At 35.4% G+C, this 22,427-nt stretch overlaps 1 protein-coding gene across 4 annotated transcripts in view; it reads right to left on the minus strand.

The window, feature by feature from the left end:
• Window positions 1-726: 726 nt before the first annotated feature.
• CAMSAP2 (calmodulin regulated spectrin-associated protein family, member 2) overlaps window positions 727-22,427 on the minus strand; it is a 122,368-nt gene continuing 100,667 nt past the window's right edge. For 2 of the 4 annotated variants that reach the window (XM_011990583.1, XM_011990582.1), the window contains 11 exons: window positions 18,907-19,000; window positions 16,470-16,557; window positions 14,050-14,084; window positions 13,667-13,736; window positions 11,147-13,349; window positions 8,787-8,923; window positions 7,944-8,164; window positions 6,564-6,636; window positions 5,315-5,430; window positions 4,019-4,137; window positions 727-3,686 (listed from right to left, as the gene is read on the minus strand). In XM_011990583.1, the coding sequence (XP_011845973.1) occupies window positions 3,381-3,686; window positions 4,019-4,137; window positions 5,315-5,430; window positions 6,564-6,636; window positions 7,944-8,164; window positions 8,787-8,923; window positions 11,147-13,349; window positions 13,667-13,736; window positions 14,050-14,084; window positions 16,470-16,557; window positions 18,907-19,000 (3,462 nt within the window). In that variant the 3' untranslated portion in view covers window positions 727-3,380. Of the gene's footprint in view, window positions 3,687-4,018; window positions 4,138-5,314; window positions 5,431-6,563; window positions 6,637-7,943; window positions 8,165-8,786; window positions 8,924-11,146; window positions 13,350-13,666; window positions 13,737-14,049; window positions 14,133-16,469; window positions 16,558-18,906; window positions 19,001-22,427 lie in introns of all 4 variants that reach the window. The other 2 variants (XM_011990581.1, XM_011990580.1) reach the window with 1 other exon arrangement.

The raw sequence follows: 22,427 nt of genomic DNA on the forward strand, positions 1-22,427 counted from the left end.
ACCCACCTTGGCCTCCCAAAGTGCTGGGATTACAGGCATGAGCCATTGTACCTGGCATTGTGTACATTTTTCTAATGTTGCCTGGGTCTTAGGGTTAAATAGTTTTATTTCTGAAAATTAAAGTACTAGTAAATATTGTGGAAGGATAGCTGTGTTCTGAAGATACAGAACCTATCAAAAAGGTCCCAAGGTAGAGAACCACATTTATGTCTACTAACCACATATTTCTTCAGGTGTATAATTATGCAAGAAGATTTATAGTTTTGTTATCAGATCTTTTTTTTCTTAAAAACACTTTTTTCTTTGAGTAAGCAGAATCAGCAAAATCAAAGTGAAACTTATAAAATAATGGTCAAAAACTAGCTTCTCATGGCTACTCTAGATCAGTGAGTTCACTGGCCATTCAGTTTCAAAGACATAGAGCGCTAATTCTGGTACAATTCACCATAAGATAGTGAATTAGTATGAGTAAGATTAATGTAAGATAAGCACATTTATAAATCATACTATGTAGACCGTCTGAGCTAAGCATAGAAAGTTACAGACTTTTTAACATTGCCTTAAGTTAGTATTTTTAAAAGTCTAATTATTTCAAGTTGCCTGTTATGAATATTCAAGTTATTAAATTAAACATAGGTTAGGGGATAGAAAAACTATATAATGAGTTCTCTCAAGTTCAAATAATTTTACCAAAAACCACATTTTATTCAAGAAACAGAAAAGGAGTCATTTGGTGCCATGCTTTTATTCAAATGAAAGGGGAAAAACTACACTGTACCAGGAAATAGCAAATATGACAGTATTTTACAGCACAGCATCTGAAAAAACAAAAAACCTGTAAGCAATGCTCTAGAGTGGACAGGTAAGCACACCATACACTGTACATTGCTCAACAGTGTCCATGAAATCATAATTAAATAGCTGAATTTGGCTTTAAACAGCCAAATAAAACTGTAACAGTCATTCTAACACAAAATGGAAAAACCAAGAAGAACTAAAAGCTTTCCAAAGCTGTGTCAAATAGCAGAATTTGACAGGCTGCACTGGTAATCACAACAAATGTTTGGCAAACTTAATGGAATAGTTATCATAATAATTTGACCTCTGATGATGAAAGCACCAATGTGTTTCAGTAAGGTTGATGAAAATCCCCAGACTTTATGAAATGGCATATTTTTCAACTGTATAATTTTAAAAACATAATTCAAAAAAAAAGCTGCACCATAATAAAAAAATCTGCAGACTTAAAGAAATATATCCATATTCCTTCTGCATTAATAAAGTAAAATCTTATACTGAGAGCAATGAACTCTGTGGCAATATTCACATTCTACCTTTAGACCTTATAGACATTCAATTCAACTGTTGGACACACACAAATTTAAGAATAAAGGGTGGTCCTGTTTAGTTTTAAATAGTTTCTCCATTGTCTTGCATCCAATTTTCTTTATATAATAGCTAAGTAATATCACAAAGATTGCTTTGATGAGGGAAATTTAGTTAATATTGAAATGAACAAATTTAGTAATGTAAAATGCTTATTAAATTATCCTTTTGACTACTATTCACATTTTGATTAGATTCGTTTATAATTTTTTAGTTTTAATCTAAATGTGTATTTGACAATCACTTCCTTCTGTGATAGAAATTATTGTCTAAAAGGTAAAATGTGCAATTCCCCATTTTTAATATCCATATGTTATATACACTATATGTATACACTTAAAATATAAGAGTTACATATCCTGGTCTCTTACATGCAAACAGTAGATCACAAATAGTTTTGAGCTACACATGTATCTTGCACAGGTATTGGAAAAAAATCTGTGAAATTTTTTTACAGTTTTAACAAATATACATAAATATAAGAACATAAATTACAGTAAAATATTGACAGCATTTGAGAAAATGTTGATAACCCAGATGCACTGATGCCTAAAGGCCTTATAATAATAGAAAAGTACAGCTCAGGGACATCTCATTCCTACTCTTTTTTTTTAAAATAAGTAAATACATCATATGAGACATTAGTTCTTTCTCTAAACAACTCAATTAGAGAAATGTATATATTTTTATCTCTACTTCCCATGAAAGAAAACAAACTACGCATCTCATTTATGATACAATACTGTCTTCCCCCCCTAGTTTACACAGTTGTCACAACACTGAAACATAACAGGGTCACATAATCATTCAAGTCTTTTCCTGAGAATGAAGTTTTTCCCCAACTAACCCTCTGGTATACACTGTTAAAGAACAAAGATCATGTAGAGGAGATTTCAAGTGTATACTTAATCTAAGCCATTCCACTTGAAAAGGATTAAAACGAAGAAAAACCCAATATAAGTAAAATAATGTGAAGCTATTTTAAAATTAAAATGTAGCCCTTTGTACATGTTTAAAAATTCTAAATATAATTTTATATGAGTTATAAATATAATGTAAAGACTTCTTGAGAACTTGTTTCAGGAAGTCTTACATCTTCAGATTGAAAGACTACTCTCAAAGTGTCATTCACTTCTGCCAACTTATAAAGTGACTTACTTTAAAAGAGATAGAAAGCCTTTTTTGTTAAAAGAACAATCTAAATTATTCTGAGTTGGCCAGAAGTGGTGTAAAAAACAGCACTGATTTAATCAGCAACTTCTTATAACATATTCTTGGTTAAGCTCATGTGGTTTAAAGCGAACCTACTAGCAGCTCTTTACAACACCTCCTCTTATTTAATAGAGAATGTTAATACTTGAGTGAATAATAAATAGAGTTGTAAATACTTAGCAGAATAATTTTTGCAAATGCGGTAACACCACTAAAATATGAGGGTTACTGTAAAACTAAACACTAGTGTTTCTCTTAACATCATAAGAAAGGTGCGAGTTACTTCTGAAGGTATATTTCCTACTTTCATGATCTCCACATGAAACAAAATACAAAGGTATCTTAGAATAAACCCCCAGGAGAGAAAAATAGCAAAATAAACCATCTGAAGACAAGAATATACATTAAAAGTTTAAAAAAAAAGCAACAAATAAAACACATAATTTGTAATCTTAACCATATTTCAATGACAAATCCAACTAATATCCATGAAAATTCAGTGCTTTAATGTATCTAATATCAAGCAGGTGAACCTGATAACACATACAAATCTCCATTTGTGAATTAAAACATTTCCTTCATCACTTGGACTTATCACCTAAGTGAGAATCTTCTGCACTCCAAAACACTGTGGTTTACATTCCAGTTGTTCATGACAACAGAGCTTAATGTCCAGTTTTAATTAATAAAAGTCTTGTTGGCAATTAGAAAGATTTTCTATAGGCAGGAAAGATGAAGTGCAAATTTACCATGAATGTTCTGAAGCAAGCATTTCCCAACTTCTATGCCTTAGTGGGTAACAGTTTTTTGGGTGTTACTGGTCTTTTGGTCTGCCATAAATGGCTATGAATGGTAATTGCATCGACACTGGCAGATAAAGTTTTAGCGGGTATGTGGCTAAACTGTTTCCTGTCAGAATTATATTTGTAAAGTCCTTCAATCATTTTTTTAGTGATAGATTTAGGGCCTATCCCAGTCAGTTTATTGATTTCTTCGGTTTCTGGGCAATAAGTGTACAAAGATCTGAACTGGCATCCTGAATCCCGGAACAAGATTAAGAAGTTGTTGGCATCTGATTTCTCCATTTCCTTTAAAATAAAAAACAAAAACAACATAACACCACCAATAAAAACCCTTTATTTTGCTGAATAAAGTTTATATAATTATGTTACATTTCTTAGTCACATTTTATAACATTATTACAATGACAAATTTTAAAGCCTATTGCTGCTAGTCTTTAATCAAATCTGCAGGCTTCCAGAACCCAATGTGAAAGTAAACTAAATCTGATAATGAAAACGTCTAGCTATAGATCTTTTTACATGCTGTTGAAATTCTAGGCCCATGAGAGTACATTCTCTTGAACGGATAAAAGACTTCTACAGTTTGCCAAATTCAATTTTCATGCAAACATGCTTACCTCCAGTATTTTTTTCTTCTGACCTTCATTTACTTTTCCAGCCAAACAGCAATGAGCTAAAGCATTCTGTATTATGTGCTTATTGGATTTTGCACTGGGTTCTTTGTAGAGCTTTGGTCCTATGGTAGGGATTTAACAACAATAATAAAAATAACATTCCTAAGTCAGAAATACTACTATTTTAAAATGATGTAATTGTTCCTACACTGTTGAAATATTGTAATAGAAGACCAAATTCTGTGCTTAAAGGCCTCTTACTGGCTGCAATCCAACCAAAACATTGTTTTATCCACCCAGAGATATGGAGGATGTTCCTATGGCCTTCTGGAGTACCCTGTGAGAGCAGTACTAAAAATAAAATATTGCTGTAACTGTCATACTGCCTATTTAACCTTCTTTCTTAAATCTATAAGGTTACTGGTTAGCTTAGAGTCTAATGGGTCCATGAGTAATTTAAGTCTTTTCAAAAGGCAAAAAATACTTTTCTTTTTCAGATTGTTCAACTGAACTAACATAGAGAGGCAGAGGGAGTAACATGGAAATACTGTCAAATCCCAGGCCTTAAAGGCTGTCAGACTGGCTGTAGGAGGTAGTATTAAAAGCTACAGAGTGGGTCTCTAGCAAGTTCTAACCTCTAGCCTTTCTAGGGTTTCCACTTCCACTCTATCATGGATAGATGGAGGCATCTCCTTTTCCCTCTGCTCTTCCCCATACATGTTCTCCCATGCCTTCCTATCTTACCTCTCAACATGCTGCTGACATTTCTTCTGATTTCTCTCCTGCTTCATTTATTTAGAAGTGTCCTTAACCCACATTCTACTCTTCATTGCTTTTATTCCAATCATGCCTGTCTAGAAGCTAGAAGAGGACTTGGTGGGGATATGTGAGGCTAGATACCTTCCTAGATTCAATGCATTCTTATCTTTTAGAGCCTCTTAATACTTGCTAAAGATGCACAATTCTGGATACCTGAAATCCCAGTATTAGGGAGAGGACTTGGTAGATTCTAGCCTTTACTCAGTACTGAGGAACTATGTAGAACTTCTCTAAAACTTCTGCAGACCCAAACTACACACAGAAATGGCCAGCATTGGTTAGAGGGATGAGATATAAGTGGCATCACTAATTTTGTTTAGAAACTTACTCAACTACCTGAAAGTGACCACCTGCATTCATTGTTTATTAGTCACCTGCGCTTAAGGCCCAAAGGTGAGCCAATAAAATTTTCTTTAGTATAGCCTGCATTTAAGAGTGTGTTAAATTCAAATGTTTCTCTAAAAATGTATAGACACTAACCTGTATATTCCGTTCCAGAAGCCACTGAAGAAGTTGTTGATGCATTTTCCCAGTCTTTTTCTCCATTTCGACTGCCACAACGACTTGGAGATAAAAAGCCTTCTACAGACTCTGATCTAATTAGAAAATAAAATATATTTTACGTCTCAAACAGAGAAAAAACGGGGCCCAGAGGGTATATATGAAAGTACCAACCAAAATCAACCTAAAGGCCTAAAAATAATATGATGAGGCCGGGCATGGTGGCTCATGCCTGTAATCCCAGCACTTTGGGAGGCTGAGGCAGGTAAATCACACGGTCAGAAGTTCGAGATCAGCCTGGTCAATATGGTGAAACCCCGACTCTACCAAAAATACAAAAATGAGCTAGGCGTGGTGGTACGCGCCTGTAATCCCAGCTACTCAGGAGGCTGAGGCAGAAGAATCACTTGAAGCCAGGAGGCAGGGGTTGCAGTGAGCCGAGATCATGTCACTGCACTCTAGCCTGGGCGACGGAGCAAGACTCTGTCTCAAAAATAAATAAATAAATAAATAAATAAATAAAAAATAAATAAATAATAAAAAATAATATAACATTGTCTTATTCACGGCTACACATCCAAGTTCCTAGAACATAGTAAGCATTCTATAAATATCTATGGAAAGAATGAATGTTTTTCCATGTGAAAATAGGCAAATAACACAAAGGATGGTAATACAAAGATAAGAACTCTAAGATGATGATTGTCACTAGAAATGTTCTCTTCTGATATGATATTATAGTATAAAGTAATAAAATACTGACTTTTAGCTTCTAATCTATATACTAGAGAAAGAAAATACAAACGAGATCTTTCCTAAGTCACAGGCAACCCACTTTGGAATTATTCTAATGGGGAAAACCCCTTTGTATTAGTGATAGACTAGAGAAGGTGGTACTCTCATTCTACTGACTGTGATTTAATAAGAATCATATTAGCAATTACTGATGTACAATTACTGTTAATGTTTCATAGCTTATAAAAAGTATGTTATCAATGTCAATAATTCTAAATTCTAAAAGACAAAAAGCACTGAAAAATGAATAGACCTTTTTACATAATTTAACAGAAACTCAGTCCTAAGTCAGCAAAACTTAGAAAAATTTGTGATTATGATTTAGTCATTACAAAATATAAAATAAAAACATGAAAGAATTTTTACTTAGTATTTGTGTAATTGCAGGCACTATACTCTTTTCTGTAAAAATATTCGTATGTTATAGATTTACCTTGGCGTCCTCTTGCCTGAATGTACACTCTCGTTATCACCTGTGTTCAGCGATGCCAAAGAAAGGCTAGAGACTGAAAAAACACGATAAATTCATGATCCTGAATAAAAACAAAATTAGAAATTTAAAAGGAGCAACTAGCAAAGAGTCTGTTCATTAGATAACACCAGCATATAAAAATTGAGCTTCTGTAGTTTCTTTTCCTTTTCTCTGTACTTTTAATTTAAACACATAATATGCTTGCATGCATATATACACAATTTATTTAAAATTAGCAAGGAACCTACTTTTAGGAAATAATAATAAAACTAACTTGCATTCCAAAAGGAAAGTGTTAATATGAGACATGATACTGTGATCCTAAAGAGAAAAAAAAATATTTCATGGTATCTAAATTCTAGGTAGAAAATTATATCAATTCGTTTTACAGGCCTGAATACAGAGTTCTCTTTAAATAGTCAATATTATGTTATTTTTCCTCAGGTTTGGTATAGTTATGAGAATTCTCTAAAAAACTTCCATGGCATTTGGTTTTAATAAAGATTTCTTTTCTTTTTACAAATTTATCCCTGCCCAAGATTTTTTAAAAATAAAGAGTATGGCCAGGTGCAGTGACTCACACCTGTAATCCTAGTATTTTGGGAGCCCGAGAGTTCGAGACCAGCCTGAACAACATGGTGAAACCCCATCTCTACAAAAAATACAAAAAAATTAGCTGGGTATGGTGGCACTCACCTGTAGTCCCAGCTACCCAGGAGGCTGAGGTGGGAGGATCACCTGAACCCAGGCAGGTGGAAGCTGCAGTGAGCCATGGTCACACCATTGCACTCTAGCCTGGGCAAGAGACTGAGACCCCATTTCAAATGATGATAGTAATAATAATAATAATAATAATAATAATAAGTATGCATATTGACTTTTAAAGGAAATATGTTCTCTCAACTCCAGATATTATAAATTTGGACTTTCAACCATTTCTATCTTCAAGGATGGACTTATGAACTCTTGATCTTACATTCCTTATTATACCAACATGTTTCTTGTACATTTCATGCATATAACATTTCTTTAAATTTGTAAGTATGTAAAGGGCAGTTAATAGTTCAAGGAGATTATATCTGAGGGCAGAGTTCCCTAATAGATTAATATTTAGATTTGATTTTTAGCATTCACATTTGTTCTGCTGAATATATGCATGCACACATAATACATTCAATTCATTAAAAACTTCATTTGCTCATTCTGGTTTTCTAAAAGGGAGCATGCATAATCTCAAAGTGTGTATCCAATTTTGCATATCAAAGTACAACCAAGTTAGTATGACAAACCAACCAAGCTGGTGTTTTTTATGAACAGACTCTTCATAATAAGCTATGTTACCTGGAGGACCCTTTATTGGTGTTTTGGGGGATTCAATATGATCTCTGTGAATAGATTTTGGTCGCTGTTTTTTTTGTTTTACTACTTGAGGACGGGGTTTAATTACTGTATCCATATCTTCCATTAGTTTCAGTTGTTTCCGCCTCATATATTCTTGCCTAATAAATTCTCTGCGTGCTCTCTCATCTTCTTTCTTCTGACGTTCCTCCTCAGTTTTACGCCTAAGAAATCAAATGGTTACAGTACTTATTCTGCATACCAAAGACAAATCACACAGGAGTTATGTATTTGATATGAGAAGGGATAATTCTATTTCATCACCTTGGGGAATAAATGGTTCATTTAAAAGGTACTTGATTACTTGATGATTCTGCTGAGACATGGGATTAAGCATAAATAAATAAAGGAGGGAAGGAAGAGTCAAAGAAATTTAAAAAAATAAAGGTATTTGAGATAATTTAGGTTGTATGTGTACGTATCTACGTGTGTGTGTGTGTGTGTGTGTGTATACCTGTCTCCCAGGAAAGTTATTTTAATGTTTTTTAAACATTTAAATTAATTATTGAAATTAATGTTTCTAGAGAACTTTACCACGCGATGCCTTAAACTTAAGATAAAAATGTAAAATTAGGCAATACTTCGGGGAAATAAATTGATTTCTACAAAGCACCAAAAAGTAGCACTGATCCAGCTCTCTATCTATACTACAAACTTCTCTGGAAAAAAAATCTGTTAATAAAAATTAATGAGAGACCACCTCTTTGAATACTTACCAACTTTTTCTAAATATGCCCATGCATCATTAAAGTTCAGACCTAGCACTGACCCAGCAATTTCCTTTACCTTGTTTCCTCCTTCTTATGCTCCATTTCTGCTTCCAACTGTTGTTTCCGGAGTTGAGTTTCCTTTTCCCTTCTTAATCTTTTCTCCAGCAAAGCTGCCCGTTTCATTGCCATATCATTTTCTGCTTTTTGATCATCCTAAGAACGAATTTCATTGAAAACGATGAAACATTTTAGGTACCAATATTCTCATTTTCAATTGTTACAGTCACATTTTGTGGTTAGTTCTATAACTGAAAGTTTGAACTCTCTATTATAACCCTTCTGAATGTGGATGTGGTTCAGGAATTATGAAGGAAGAACTGAACTACAGTGGTAACAGTTCCATCAATAAAAGAGGACACGCAAACTTATTTAATTACACTCTGTCAAAACCTATGAGGTTTGCAAAGAACAACCATAAAAACAAAAAAACACAAAAGATTTTTTTAACCCTAACTTAGTAACTTAGAGTAGGGAGTTCCCCCACCAATTTTTAAAATTGCATTTGAATTTTATTTGAAATATAAGCTCAGTAAAAATACCTCAAGTAAAAACATCCCAAAATTAGCCACCCAATGTTTTATCACATAAATGAAACTACTGCTGCATGATTTTAAATTGAGGTACTGACAGTCTGCTTGATAGGTTCTGAAGTACAATGAAAATTTTTCCATTGAGGAAAACATGGGCGTGATTATACTTCTCCTCTACAGTTCTTTTAATTTGAGAGCTAGTTCATTATCTATAGGGCTCCTGGGCCTGCCCTAGTTTCTACCTGAATCCTTAGGGACAGCCCTAGTTCTCAGGGGGCTTCCAAAATGCTTCAGAATTCACCAAAGTAACAAGTTGGTGTAGAAGTGGTTCACTGTCTTAATGTCTCCTTGTCAACTGTCCCTGCCAATGAGTAATTCAATAAACATTTCTTTGGTGTCTTAATACATTCACAACATAGTGTCAGATATTACATATATTAAAATATACGGTACCTCAGGTCAAGGAGCCTAAAAAAATCACAAGGGGAAGAGGCACAAACAACAGGCTTTGTATGGAAACCCAGAAAGAGATTTAACTCTGAATGGAGAAAGTCAGAAGACACCATTCAAGTAATTAGTTCAAACATTCATATATGTCTTCATCTATCAAATTACATATATTGTAGTTTGCCAGACACTTTACTATACTATGGGGATTAAAAAGATGCAGTACCTTGGCTGGGCATAGTGGCTCATGCCTGTAATCCCAGCACTTTGGGAGGCTGAGGCGGGTGGATCACCTGAGGTCAGGAGTTCGAGACCAGACTGACCAACATGGAGAAACCCCGTCTCTACTAAAAATACAAAATTAGCCGGTCGTGGTGGTGGCGCATGCCTGTAATCCCAGCTACTAAGGAGGCTGTGGCAGGAGAATCGCTTGAACCCAGGAGGCAGAGGTTGCGGTAAGCCAAGATCGCGCCATTGCACTCCAGCCTGGGCAACAAGAGCGAAGCTCTGTATCAAAAAATAAACAAATAAATAAAAATAAAAAGATGCAGCACCTCTAGGAGGTCATGGTCTAAGAGACAAAGCAAATCATACGAAACAGTTGAAAACTCCAGGACACAGGACAGGTGTAAGTATATTAAGGATACAATAGATAGACAAATGATGAAACATTTGACCTTGACTGAAGGAATTATAAAAGGCTTTAGATGAAGCTTGAAGTTAATCTTAAAGAACAGTACAAAATAAAATTACAGGGAAGAGGCTAGACAAAAAGATTTAGGTAAATCTGTGAAAGTCCCTGAATGTTGTGCTAAAGGGTTTGAATGGCATGATTGGAGACAGATGGCCCAGTCAAGAAGCTGTAACCATAGTCCAGCAGATGAGTAATGGACTGGTGAAGATATGGAAATGAATGGAATAGAAATGAAGCAACAGAGGTACTGCCTGTTTTACACTAATGATTTTCTTCCCCTCTGTTTCCCTTTCTCTGCAAGGAACAGAGTCTCTAGACGGTAAATTTTAATATCTATTAGTGTCTAGAGTAGCATTCTGTTAAAAAAAAAATGGCAGTGTTACATGATTTAGAGACAAATGGAATCACTCTCTGAAGAGATCTGAGTACCTTAATTTTTAAAAGGCTTTTGTTAAAGTGAGAAAGAGCAGTAGAGGAGCAAAACCAAAGAATATATCTTAACATGTGATAAAAGGATTTATTACAGCTTTGAGTCCATACTGGAAACCACAGTGTGCTTGAATGTTACTACAGTCCACAGGGATGGACTTGTATCAAAAGGGACTGCTACTGAAAGAAGCATATCAACTGAAAAAAAAAAACAAATCCAACACAACCACACTCATCTAATGAAGATGCCCAAAACTATGCAGATTAATACTACACCTTAAAAAAGAATCCACAGCATACTTTCTGGTCATCATCAAATTGTTCTTTATCACTTTCTCCATCATATTTTTCAACAGGTACATCAGCCTTTTCAGGGGGTTTCAAATCTGAGAGGGAAACTTCAATCAGATTAACATTTTTTGGAGCAGTGGGTGGGAAAACGGGTTTAGGAGGGGGTTCTGTGGGTTGATTCAATTGGTCCTCATTTGGTGTCAGACATACAGTCTCTGTGACAGGCAGTGATAGGACTTCAGAGACTGTTGACTCAAAAGGTTTGATTTCCTTTTCTTCTGGATTATGTCCACGCTGTTCCAAAGTCCCTTTGGATTCCAATTCCTCCTTTTTAACTTCCTCTTTAGGTTTGGATTCCTTTAACTGAGGTTCTCCATCATCCCCAAAACATACAAATGACCTAGTTTGAATAGGAACTTGACTTGGTGAAAACCTCCTTAACCGAGGAAGGCTATCCACAGACCGAGGGGGTGTCAAGGTTCGATTCAAAGGTGTTATTTTTAACTCATTTGGCCTAGGAGTCCTTTGATTTTTAACAGAAAAAGACGCGCTTTTCCTGTTAGAAGACTGTGGAGATGGGTGAGTAGGACGAGGGGAGTCTGAGGAGAATGGTGCAATGGCTGATGACAGGCCTGCCTGCTTAGAAGGCTTAAAATCTCTAATCTGTTTCTGTGGAGAGGGTTGTGGAGGTGAAATCACCCAAGATTGCTGCTCTCTCATCTGCATTAACATCTCCTGCTGAAGTGACAAGCGTTGCATTTCTTGTTGGAGAAAATGCAGGGATGAATTTAACTTTTCAATGGATTTGGTATATTCTAAAATCTCTCCTTCATTTAAAGTTTCTTCTGAGGGGCTTGCCAGGTTCCACTGCTTCTCAGGATCAATAGGTGTAGTTGGAGACTTTAGCCATTTGGCTTGAGGATTCTCCATGCTCTCTTTTATATCTGCCAGTGACTTGCTCCTTTGTCCATCAGTTTTTTGTGATTCCTTTTCCTTTGCTCGATCAGTATATACTTTCTCATCTTCTGCACCCGCCGCTTCCTCTCGTAGAGGAGAAATCCCATCCCCTTTCTTTTTCACTACCGTAAGGAATGCTGTCCTTCCCATTTTCTGTCTCTGTTTGGTAAAAGCAGCTTCCATTTTCTTCTTCTGGGCTTCTATAGCACGCCTCTTTTCTTCTAGTTTCATCCTAAGGTGCACCATCTCAGAAGCCAAGAGCTGGGTAGTGTCCCGTCCCTGTGGAAGCCCTGTTTCTTCTGGAATTTGTGCCCAAGCAACCACATGAGGAATATTAAGTTCAGAGCCCTCTGGTGTAGTTTTTTGAGAACTGCTTCCACTACTTTTTCCATCAGTATGATTCAGTTTCCTGAACTTTTGTTCAGCAAAGCTGGTCATTTTAACTCCAGAACTAGAAGAAGCACTGCTGCCTGGCTGAGACTTGGTACTTACAGTACTTGGACAAGGACTCAAAGCTTCTCTGGTGTTGCCGGTTCGTATATCATAATCCTGAAGAAATTTAGATGCATCATCCATGTCAGAGTCCAAGCTTACAGTATAATCTCTCAATGAAGAATCTTCATCCATAGTTTCAGGAATATCTTCCGAAGGAACATGAATTCCAGTGTCTACTTCAGTATTGTCAGTTATGGGACTCAAGGCACCTTTTGTATCAGTTATATTATCAGGACTAGACTGATTTAACTTGATATTTGAATTTAGGATACTCATTTCTTGACTATGAAGAAAGAAGCCATTAGCAATTTGGTCTGGCTGAGGTGTATGAGGAGATTTTTCAGTATCATGAATTATTTGTAATGCTTCTTCAATGCTTGGTGTCTCAATCTGATTGCCAAACTCATCTAGAAGTATTCTATTTTGTAAAGCTCCATTTGGAAGCTTGTAATGAATATTCTCATTAGAATTTAGTTCATTTGTGTTAAGGGGCACATAAGACTTGAGGTCACTGTGAGAATCTATATTAAGTTCTTCTTCAATGCTCTCCGCTTCCTCTTCTCCATTTATTGGCTTGAAGGACAAATTTTTCCTAATGTGTTTAGATACACGATTGTTGTTCAGAGTAAGTCCTTCATTACTAATAGAACGAGTGATTCCTCGGTTTGGAGTGGATCTCTGTACACTATCTTCTTTATCAAAAGAAATATCAAATGATACGCCATGCACTGATGATCTAAAAAAAGTTAAAGAGAAAAATCCTTTTAAAATCCTAGAAATGATTTTTAGTATCATTTAACAAGAATTATTTGAAATTACATTTCTTTTCTTTCCCCAGTTCTCATAATCATACTGTCTTCAAGGTAAGGGGAGGGCTATCTAGCTACTTTTTAAAGTTAGCCTCTTTTACCTCTCTCTCATCTGCCTATACTGCCTTTTTCAAATTTAGGAACTAATTAAAAGTTTTAGCAATTTGGTTATCAATAAAAGACACAGATGCAATTTGCATTTCTTAATAATCTGAATACACTAAAAGTAATTATCTTTGTTTACCTTTTCTCTTTGGGCCATGTCCCTATGAAGCCATCAACATAAGACATAGATGAAGACCTTCTAATTCCTCCTTCAAATGCAAAAAAGAAAAAGCCATTGAAATCACGTAAAAAAATTAACTTATAGCAATTTAAGAGATTTCACGTATTTGAGGATTCATTAATAGCAATACAAATTAAGTAGGTACATAAGGAGAATTAGAGATCATTTTATCAAGAAAAGTAAGCACAGTGAAACTGATCATGCTTTTAGTGTTATAATACCCATTTTGCAGGGGGCAAAAAAAAAACCCTGGATATTTGTTTATTTATATTTACTCTCAAATCATTTCCCAGGTAACCTACTTAAAAAAGTATTTTCCTAGGCTTTTTCAAATATATTACCTGAGGCTGAAGTATGAGCTTGGGGACGTGAATACCTAGAAGGCAAATGATGATGAGACTGTGTAAATGTAGCTCCTTCCCCACTGCAATGGAAAATAAATTTAAAATGTTATATTTTAGTTGTTTAATATAAATTTTAGGTAGAATGTCTTAAGTTAGAAACAACACTACCACCTCTGATTCTACATCCTAAATTTTAAAGATATAGAAACATAATATATTGTTTAAACCAAACAATGGTTGTGATTACAGTACATATCTATATATATTTTATGTCTTTTAGCCAAACAACTTAAAGTACTTTCATATACATCTCAATGTCCTTGTGAGATATGAATTACTTTCATTTTTATAAACATAAAAACTGATATATAAAAAAGTAAAATGAAACTCACCAATTTGAAATATTTTGGTCAAATTTAAATCTCTAAAAACTATAGATAAAATACACCCTAGTAAAAGACCTTGACAGCCTCTCTGCTCATGGACCTATGTTTGTATATTTCTAACAACCAAGTGTGTGGAGTAGCTGCTGAAAACATCTTTTGCTTTGTCTGTCTTCTTCCTTTGTTTTTTTCTTTCTCATAAAATCATTATTTAGGTGCACTAACATTTGTAGATGTGGCTACATTATTCCCAGGAAGGGCAAAAATACTTCAATTCTTTCTCAAAAGTTCCACAGTGTTGGAGAACTACAATGGACCATATGGAGACTTACAGAAATCAAGAGGATGAGTAGGAACCCAGAATAGCCTAGAATAATGGCTACACAATAACTTTTCAAGGAAAAGAATGTAGACATCCATCTGCATTATAAAAAGAGTTTCTGCTGGAAAAAATAGGAAAAATGAGCCGCTGAGATGTCTGAGAGACAGAAAAGAGATGAGTCTTCCAGAGGACATGAATTAAAAACATTTTTCAGAAATGGGGGAGACTGTCCATTTAGGTTCCTAGAATAATTATGGAATAATCTAATCTTTGAGTGGAAAGCTTTACTTTCCACTTTAAAAGTGGAATTTCAAGATTTAATAGAGCAAGAGTGATGACCTAGAACACTGAGTGTTTTCTAAATCTTCAAGGAAGGAAATGTCACTATTGACCGACCATGCCTGCTAAATTTCATGTTTTTGTGTTAAGCCAAGAATTCATACAGAAATTACTTTGAATGTTTTACTCATAATTTTTAAAATGTATTTTGAATGTGTCTGAATTTCCAAAAACCCACAAAAGACATTAGTTTTAACTTAAAAAATCAGATAGATTAGGGAGTCCAAAGTCAATATATATTGTAGGTTCTAATAAATACAAATAAAAAGCTGCTTATAGGAGCTGTTGAAATACATTTTTAAACAAACTAATGTTCCTATCACATACCTGAGTGAGAAGTCAGGATTACCTAGGTATTAATATGATAGGACATTTTCACTTTGCTTTCAATTTAGTTCCTAATATTATGTACTAAAACATTAAAGATTCAATATTGTAATAAATATTCTATTGTTGTAACCCAGGGTCCTTGGGTTTTCAGGTACACACTGTGAAAAGGTACCTGCTTGTAACTGTTGCACCTTGAGGTTTTTATTGTTTCAGAAAGTTCCAGGAAGCAGCCCAACCCCACATTACAAAACAAAAACTACACAAACTGGGTGGATGCAGAGATGCCTGAGTCGGGGATGTATTACTATTACCACACCAAAAACCCCATCCAAGGAGGAGCTTATTCCTCATTTTCTATACATGCCAGTATGCAGAAGCATGACTGATGACTGCGCCTTTACTGCCTTTACTCCACCTCTACACACAATGATTCAGCTAACCAGCCTATCTAAAAGCCCTATTTTCACCTTTGTTCGAGGAGGCACTGCTTTGGGGAATTATTCCCGGTGTCCCCCTTACTTGCTGCAAGTAATAAAATCCTCTTGTCTTGTTAAATCCTCCTTGGTTGTGGCTTTGGACTGTCATCTGCCAAGAGACCAAACCCACCCGTTGTGTGGGTAACACTGTGATCTCTCAATAGCTATCCTAACCAGAAAAAAAAACAGCAGGAAAAACCTTCAAAAATTTTTAAAATAAAATATGTAGCAATCCTAATAGAATTTCAAAATTTCCCTCTGAGGCCTAAGAGTTACCTATTACAGTTCTCAATTATGAACAAGTTACACATCAAAAGTTTAGTTTTAGGTTGGTTATTGGGAATTTAGAATATATTCTCCCATCTTTTCAGTATGGTACATATAAACATTCATTTCAGTGTATATTTCAATTTACATTTAAGTTAAAACAGGCTTTAATAGGGTAAGCTAATTATAACAGTTCAAAATCCAACTGAAATTCTTAAAAACCTTATTTAATATAATATTATTTGATTTAATTAGTAAATAGAACAGAAATGGTGAAAATAAAGTCATTGTGGAGTTTACCTTGAAGGGAAGTCAGAACTACTATCTAAGACATTTCTTTTGGCAGCATTCAAGACAGGAATTGAAGGCATATCTTTTACAGGTTCAGCTGGAATAAAAGATTTTTAAAAAGACCCTCAAATTAGCATATTTCTATGAAAAATTCTGGACCATAAATAAATTTATAATAAAATTTAACTTCTATTTCCCTTTCTACGTATTGAGAAATCAGAGCATAAAGTTTTCTTCTTAAATAATTTTCAAAGGGTCAAGTTTCTTTAAGCTCTTTTTGAAGTATTCAGACTTAAGTTCAAAAAATTTAAAAAAAAATTCTTTCTTTTTTTTTTAGACGGAGTCTCACTCTATCGCACAGGCTGGAGTGCAATGGTGTCATCTCAGCTCACTGCAACCTCCACCTCTTGGGTTCAAGTGATTCTCTTGCCTCAGCCTCCCGAGTAACTGGGACTACAGGCACCTGCCACCACACCTGGCTAATTTTTGTATTTTCAGTAGAGACGGGGTTTCACCATATTGGCCAGGCTGGTCTTGAACTCCTGACCTTGTGATCTGCCCGCTTTGGCCTCCCAAAGTGCTGGGATTACGGGTGTGAGCCACCGTGCCTGGCCAAAAATTTCTTAAATTAAAAAATTCACCTGATTAAGGATAATGAGGGGGGAAAAGCCTAACATAAAATAAATATATGTATTTAAAACAAAAATAAGTTTGAGTGTTTAATTTTGTGAAAGCTTTCATAGAACTTCAGGCACACATGGTCAGCTCTGCTTCTTTATGAAATAGCTGGTATTTTGGTCAATTAGAGAAAAACAGAATTTCTTTAGAAAACAATTAAACCTGCTGGTATACTTTTATTTTTGTAAGTAACTCTGGAGGAAGACTCAATTTACTTTTTGACTTTGAGAGCTGATGCAACAGTTATTGGTATTTTGAACAGTGGGTTTCACAGGTGAAATCACAGAAAGCAATGTAGTGAAAACTCTGTTAATAATTTTAAAAAATTATACAAATATTGGTTATGAAAATTACTAAGAATATCTGACTTCATTCAATGGCTTTAGGGGAGCATCTCAATTTCTTTATAGGCATGTAAAAAAGTTATATAATGTTATATAATGACACAATAATTCAGAATCTGCCGTTAAGAAGCTTAGCAATACTAGAATTATTGCTTATTTCACAGATTTTTGCCTGAGATGAGGTGGGCTGCCTGAAGTAACCTCACTGTACTCACTAGACTATGCCTCCCCTTTGGTTACATGTTTTTCCTCCTTCCCGATCACTTTCTCTTCTTTTATTTTTGGGAGGCTGGGTGGAGGTGGAGGTAGCGGTAGCAGTTACAAAATAACAAACTTTGGAGCCAAGGAAAGTTGCTAAGTTGTTGGGATGCACAATAATCATATTTTGTGTTGGGTGGGACACCTATTGGTAGCAGACAGAAATGTTTCCATAAGTTATGCTGGAAGAAAGTTATTTAGTGGGCTAAGCTTATAATTTAAGATCATTTTTTCCCCTATAGAAATCAACCTCTGGGTTTTTTGTGTGTTTCTTTGAGACGGTGTCTCGTCTCTGTTACCCAGGCTGGAGTGCAGTGGCACGCTCTCTGCTCACTGCAACCTCTGCCTCCTGGGTTCAAGTAGTTCTACTGTCTCAGCCTCCCAAGTAGCTGGGATTACAGGCATGCACCAATATGCCCGGCTAATTTTTGTATTTTTAGTAGAGACCAGGTTTCACCATGTTGGCCAACCTGGTTTCGAATTCCTGACCTCAGGTAATCCACCCACCTCGGCCTCCCAAAGTGCTAGAATTACAGGCATGAGCCACTGCACCCAGCCTAGAAATAAACCTCTAGTTCTATAATGGGAGCCAAGAGAAAACTGGTTTTGCTATGTGAAATTTCACTTTATAGAAAATTTAGGAAGATTTTTTGTTCCTTATATCTAGGGGTCTTTACAGTAACCCCTTTATTTCTTACTAGTTTTATTCTTATTATATACAATCAATAGTTCATAATACTGTAATAGCCACAAAATCCACTAGGTTTAAAAATCCATACAAACCTTTTTATGGTTTAATGGCAAATTCAAGTTGCAGGTTAAGGCCAAACAATAATTTGTGGGGATTCTGGGTAACACGATGTTAAAAACTAAGAATCTAAAAGGGAATAAAAGCTGGGATAGGGATAAAAGATGCAAAGAAAAGAAATGGACAGTTACAGCTAAAAGTTCCACATCATAAGACTTCAAATTCAAAGCCATTCCCTCCATTTTCTTTTTCTTCTCCTCTAACCATTTTAAGAGGTTAGGAGAATCTATCAAGGGTAATAGCTGAAATCTAAAAAAAATTAATAGGCTGCTTTCTAAAAACGTAGCCAGGTGAGGTTATATCAACATTCCATTTTTTTCTGTTCATAGGAACATTAAAAATTAAAAAGATTGATTACCTCCTTGTGGACGAATAACACGAGGCTGTACAAAAGACGGCTTCACCACTTCAAACCACCAGAACAGTTCCGCCATGAACACCAAATAATTACTCTATATAGGAAATTTAACAGAAAGCCTACATTAGGTAAAACTTAATGATAAATAGAATTTTATTGTTTTAAAATATAGGTTTAAATCTCATTCATTCATCACTGGAGTATATTCACTACAGGCTATTAAACATGGGATGGAATATTAACTCTTGTGGGTAAAAACTGTAACTACTATTCAAAACCTCTTGCTGATGATTTATTCTATAATTCTAAAATGGTGGCCCAATTGATCTAGCAGGCATGAATACCTCTAACTGTGTAGAACACTGAGATAATATATAAGGCACTTTCACTCCAAAGTAAATACAACTTAAAAAGTTATTCAATCGCCTGACACTCTAAAGAGGGGTTATCCTCTTAAGACACTCTAAAGAGGGGTTATCACAAAAAATAACTAAGTTCTACTCAGATCCCTATAAATTTCTCCAAAAAGTAATTGGATGTAGTGTTAAAAAAAAATATTATTATGTGGCCAGACATGGTGACTCACACCTGTAACCCCAGCATTTTGGGAAGCCAAGATGGGTGGATCACGAAGTCAAGAGTTTGAGACCAGCCTGGTCAACAAGGTGAAACCCCGTCTCTACTAAAGATACAAAAAATTAGCCAGGTGTGGTGGCACGTGCCTGTAATCCTAGCTACTTGGGAGGCTGAGGCAGGAGAATAGCTTGAACCCAAGAGGCAGAGGTTGCAGTGAGCCAAGATCATGCCATTGCACTCCAGCCTGGGCGACAGGGCAAGACTCCGTCTCAAAAAATAAAAATAAAAATAAGTTACATGTATGTGTTCCGTAATGCTAAACTCAACAGTAATACCAGTGCTAAATAACACCAGAACTAAATTTTTATAGCTAATTTTTTAATAATTTTGAAATGTACAAAACATTATTTATACAATTAATGTATCTACCTAACTTCGAAAAGTTATTAGTAAGTCAACAACGTTACCTTTTATTATTACTATTCTAAAATGTAAATAATTTTTTAAATGGCTTAAAATTAAGAGAAGGATTAAGGGTCCTCAAAAGCATATTTCTACTACAAGTTTATATTTTAAAATGTGTTTATAATAAAAGCTATAAGCATGAATAATTATTTCAATTTTAGGCATTCGCTGAATTTTTAAAAACTGTACAAAATCTGTTTTCATAACTTTTAAAAATAATATGTTTTCTAAATTTTGGGTATTTGGCATTTAATAAAATAGTTACTATCAAATTTATTAATATTTAATAAGGTCTTATTTCATATTAAAGTTTTTAGGATTATCCTGGATATGGTTATTTTCTAACATCTTGCCTTCTTCCTACTTGCTAATTATGAATAATCCTTAAACTCTATATGCTCTCCATTAGAACTCATGCATTCTCTTGGTTTTGTTTCTCATATTTAAGTTGGTGACTTTCAAATATCATCTCTCATCTGATAGTTCTGGAAGGCTATTGTGTATGTAGAAAGTGAAGAAAAGAGGCTGGGCACAGTGGCTCCTGCCTGTAATCCCAGTGCTTGAGGAGGCTGAGGAGGGACTGCTTGAGGCCGGGAGGTTGAGACCAGCCTGGGCAACACAGCTTGTCTCTATTAATGTTAAAAATTAGCCACGCATGGTGGCACAGTCCTGTCATCCTAGCTGCTTGGGAGGCTGGAGCAGGAATACAGCTTGAGCCCAGGATTTGGCTGATTATGCCACTGCACTCCAGCCTAGGTGACAGAGTGAGACCCTGTCTCTAAAAAAATAAAGTGATGAAAAGAAGAATCAAGAGTGATGACTCTTAGGTTTTTGTCTTGAGCAAGTAATAGTGAGATGGAGAGGACTGGGAGAAACAGGTAATGAAAGGAATCTAGAGTCATTGAGATGTTCACTGGACATTTAAGTGGACCTGTCTTGTAGGTGGCTGAGTGTAAGAGTCTGGATTGTTACAGAAGATAATGCACAGTGGTGAAGAACATTTGGTAGGTTTCTACTTTACCTTTAGTGTTTGCTTTTACTATAAATTCTCAGAATTTTAGAATGTTGATATACAGATATATACTAATTGAAGCAGCCATTAAAATTTGTGACTAAAAAAAGTAGTAAGAATGCTTATAATCCATAAAAGCTATGCAGTGGATCTCATCTCTGCTTCACTTCTCAGAAACTTTACAGTTTTAAAAAATGTATTTCTTATTTCAATAGGTGTTTGGTAATATGAATAAGTTCTTTAGGTGATTTCTGAGATTCTGGTGCACCCATCACCCAAGCAGTGTACACTGTACCCAATGTGTAGTCTTTTATCCTTCACCTCCCTCCCGCTTTTTTCCCTGAGTCCCCAAAGTCCATTGTATCATTCTTATGCCTTTGCATCCTTATAGTTTAGTTCCCACTTATGAGTGAGAATATATGATGTCTGGTTTTCCATTCCTGAGTTACTTCACTTAGAATAATGGTCTCCAATTCCATCCAAATTGCTGTGAATGCCATTATATTCTTAATCTTACTTTTCTCTCCTACATATTTACCCTTCTCCTCTCAACAGAATCCTTCCTATTTGGCTTTTAAACATGCTCCAATCCCTCCCATCAAAATAAAGGAAACAAAACCTTCACTCAATAACTATTCTCTAGTTTCTCCTCCCTCCCATCTTTTTACCTCTTCACAAACTTCTTTTAGGAGCAGGCCTCTACTGACACTCTCCATTTCATCACTTTTACTCTCTAATCTACATCAGTCTTGGCACTGAATCACATCATTCCCCTAACAGCAATTGCTCGAGTCACCAATGATGTACATATGTTGCGAAATCAAACAGATTTCCCATCTTACCTGACCTCTCAGCTGCATTTAATATTCCTGATCTCACCCCTCTTTGAAACACTGCCATGCCTATGTCCACCAGCTACTAGATGATTCTCAAATGTACTGACTGCACTTATATATGCAGTGGCCTACGGAGCATTTTCTTTTGGATATCTCAAAGGCCTATGTCCAAAATTGAAATAGTGACCTTCCCAACAAATGTGATCTTACTGCAGTCCTATCTCAATGAATGGCACCACTATCCCTGTGTGCAAACCAGAAACCTAGGAGTCATCCTTGACACATTCTTCCTTCTCCCATGTCCAATTCATCAACCAAAGCATGCAGATTTTGCATCCTAAATATTTCTGGAATTCATTGACTTCTCTCCATCATAACTGCTCTGATTCAAATGTTTTTGCCTTGTTTGGAACACAATAGCTTTTTCTTTGGCTTGCTAAGAAAACAAACTTTTCAAAATGCAACTCTCTTTCCATTGCTCTTGAGGTAAAGGGAATCTTACTATGGCTTACAAGAGGATACTTGGTAGAGTCCCTTTTTCTCTTTCCACATTTCCACATCCATTACTATATTCTCCAGGGTTCCTCATCTTACCCTCCAGATTATAAGGTCTAAAAAGACAAAACTTATGC

Source organism: Mandrillus leucophaeus, unplaced genomic scaffold, assembly GCF_000951045.1.
Source record: "Mandrillus leucophaeus isolate KB7577 unplaced genomic scaffold, Mleu.le_1.0 Scaffold38, whole genome shotgun sequence".
NCBI classification, from domain to species: domain Eukaryota; kingdom Metazoa; phylum Chordata; class Mammalia; order Primates; family Cercopithecidae; genus Mandrillus; species Mandrillus leucophaeus.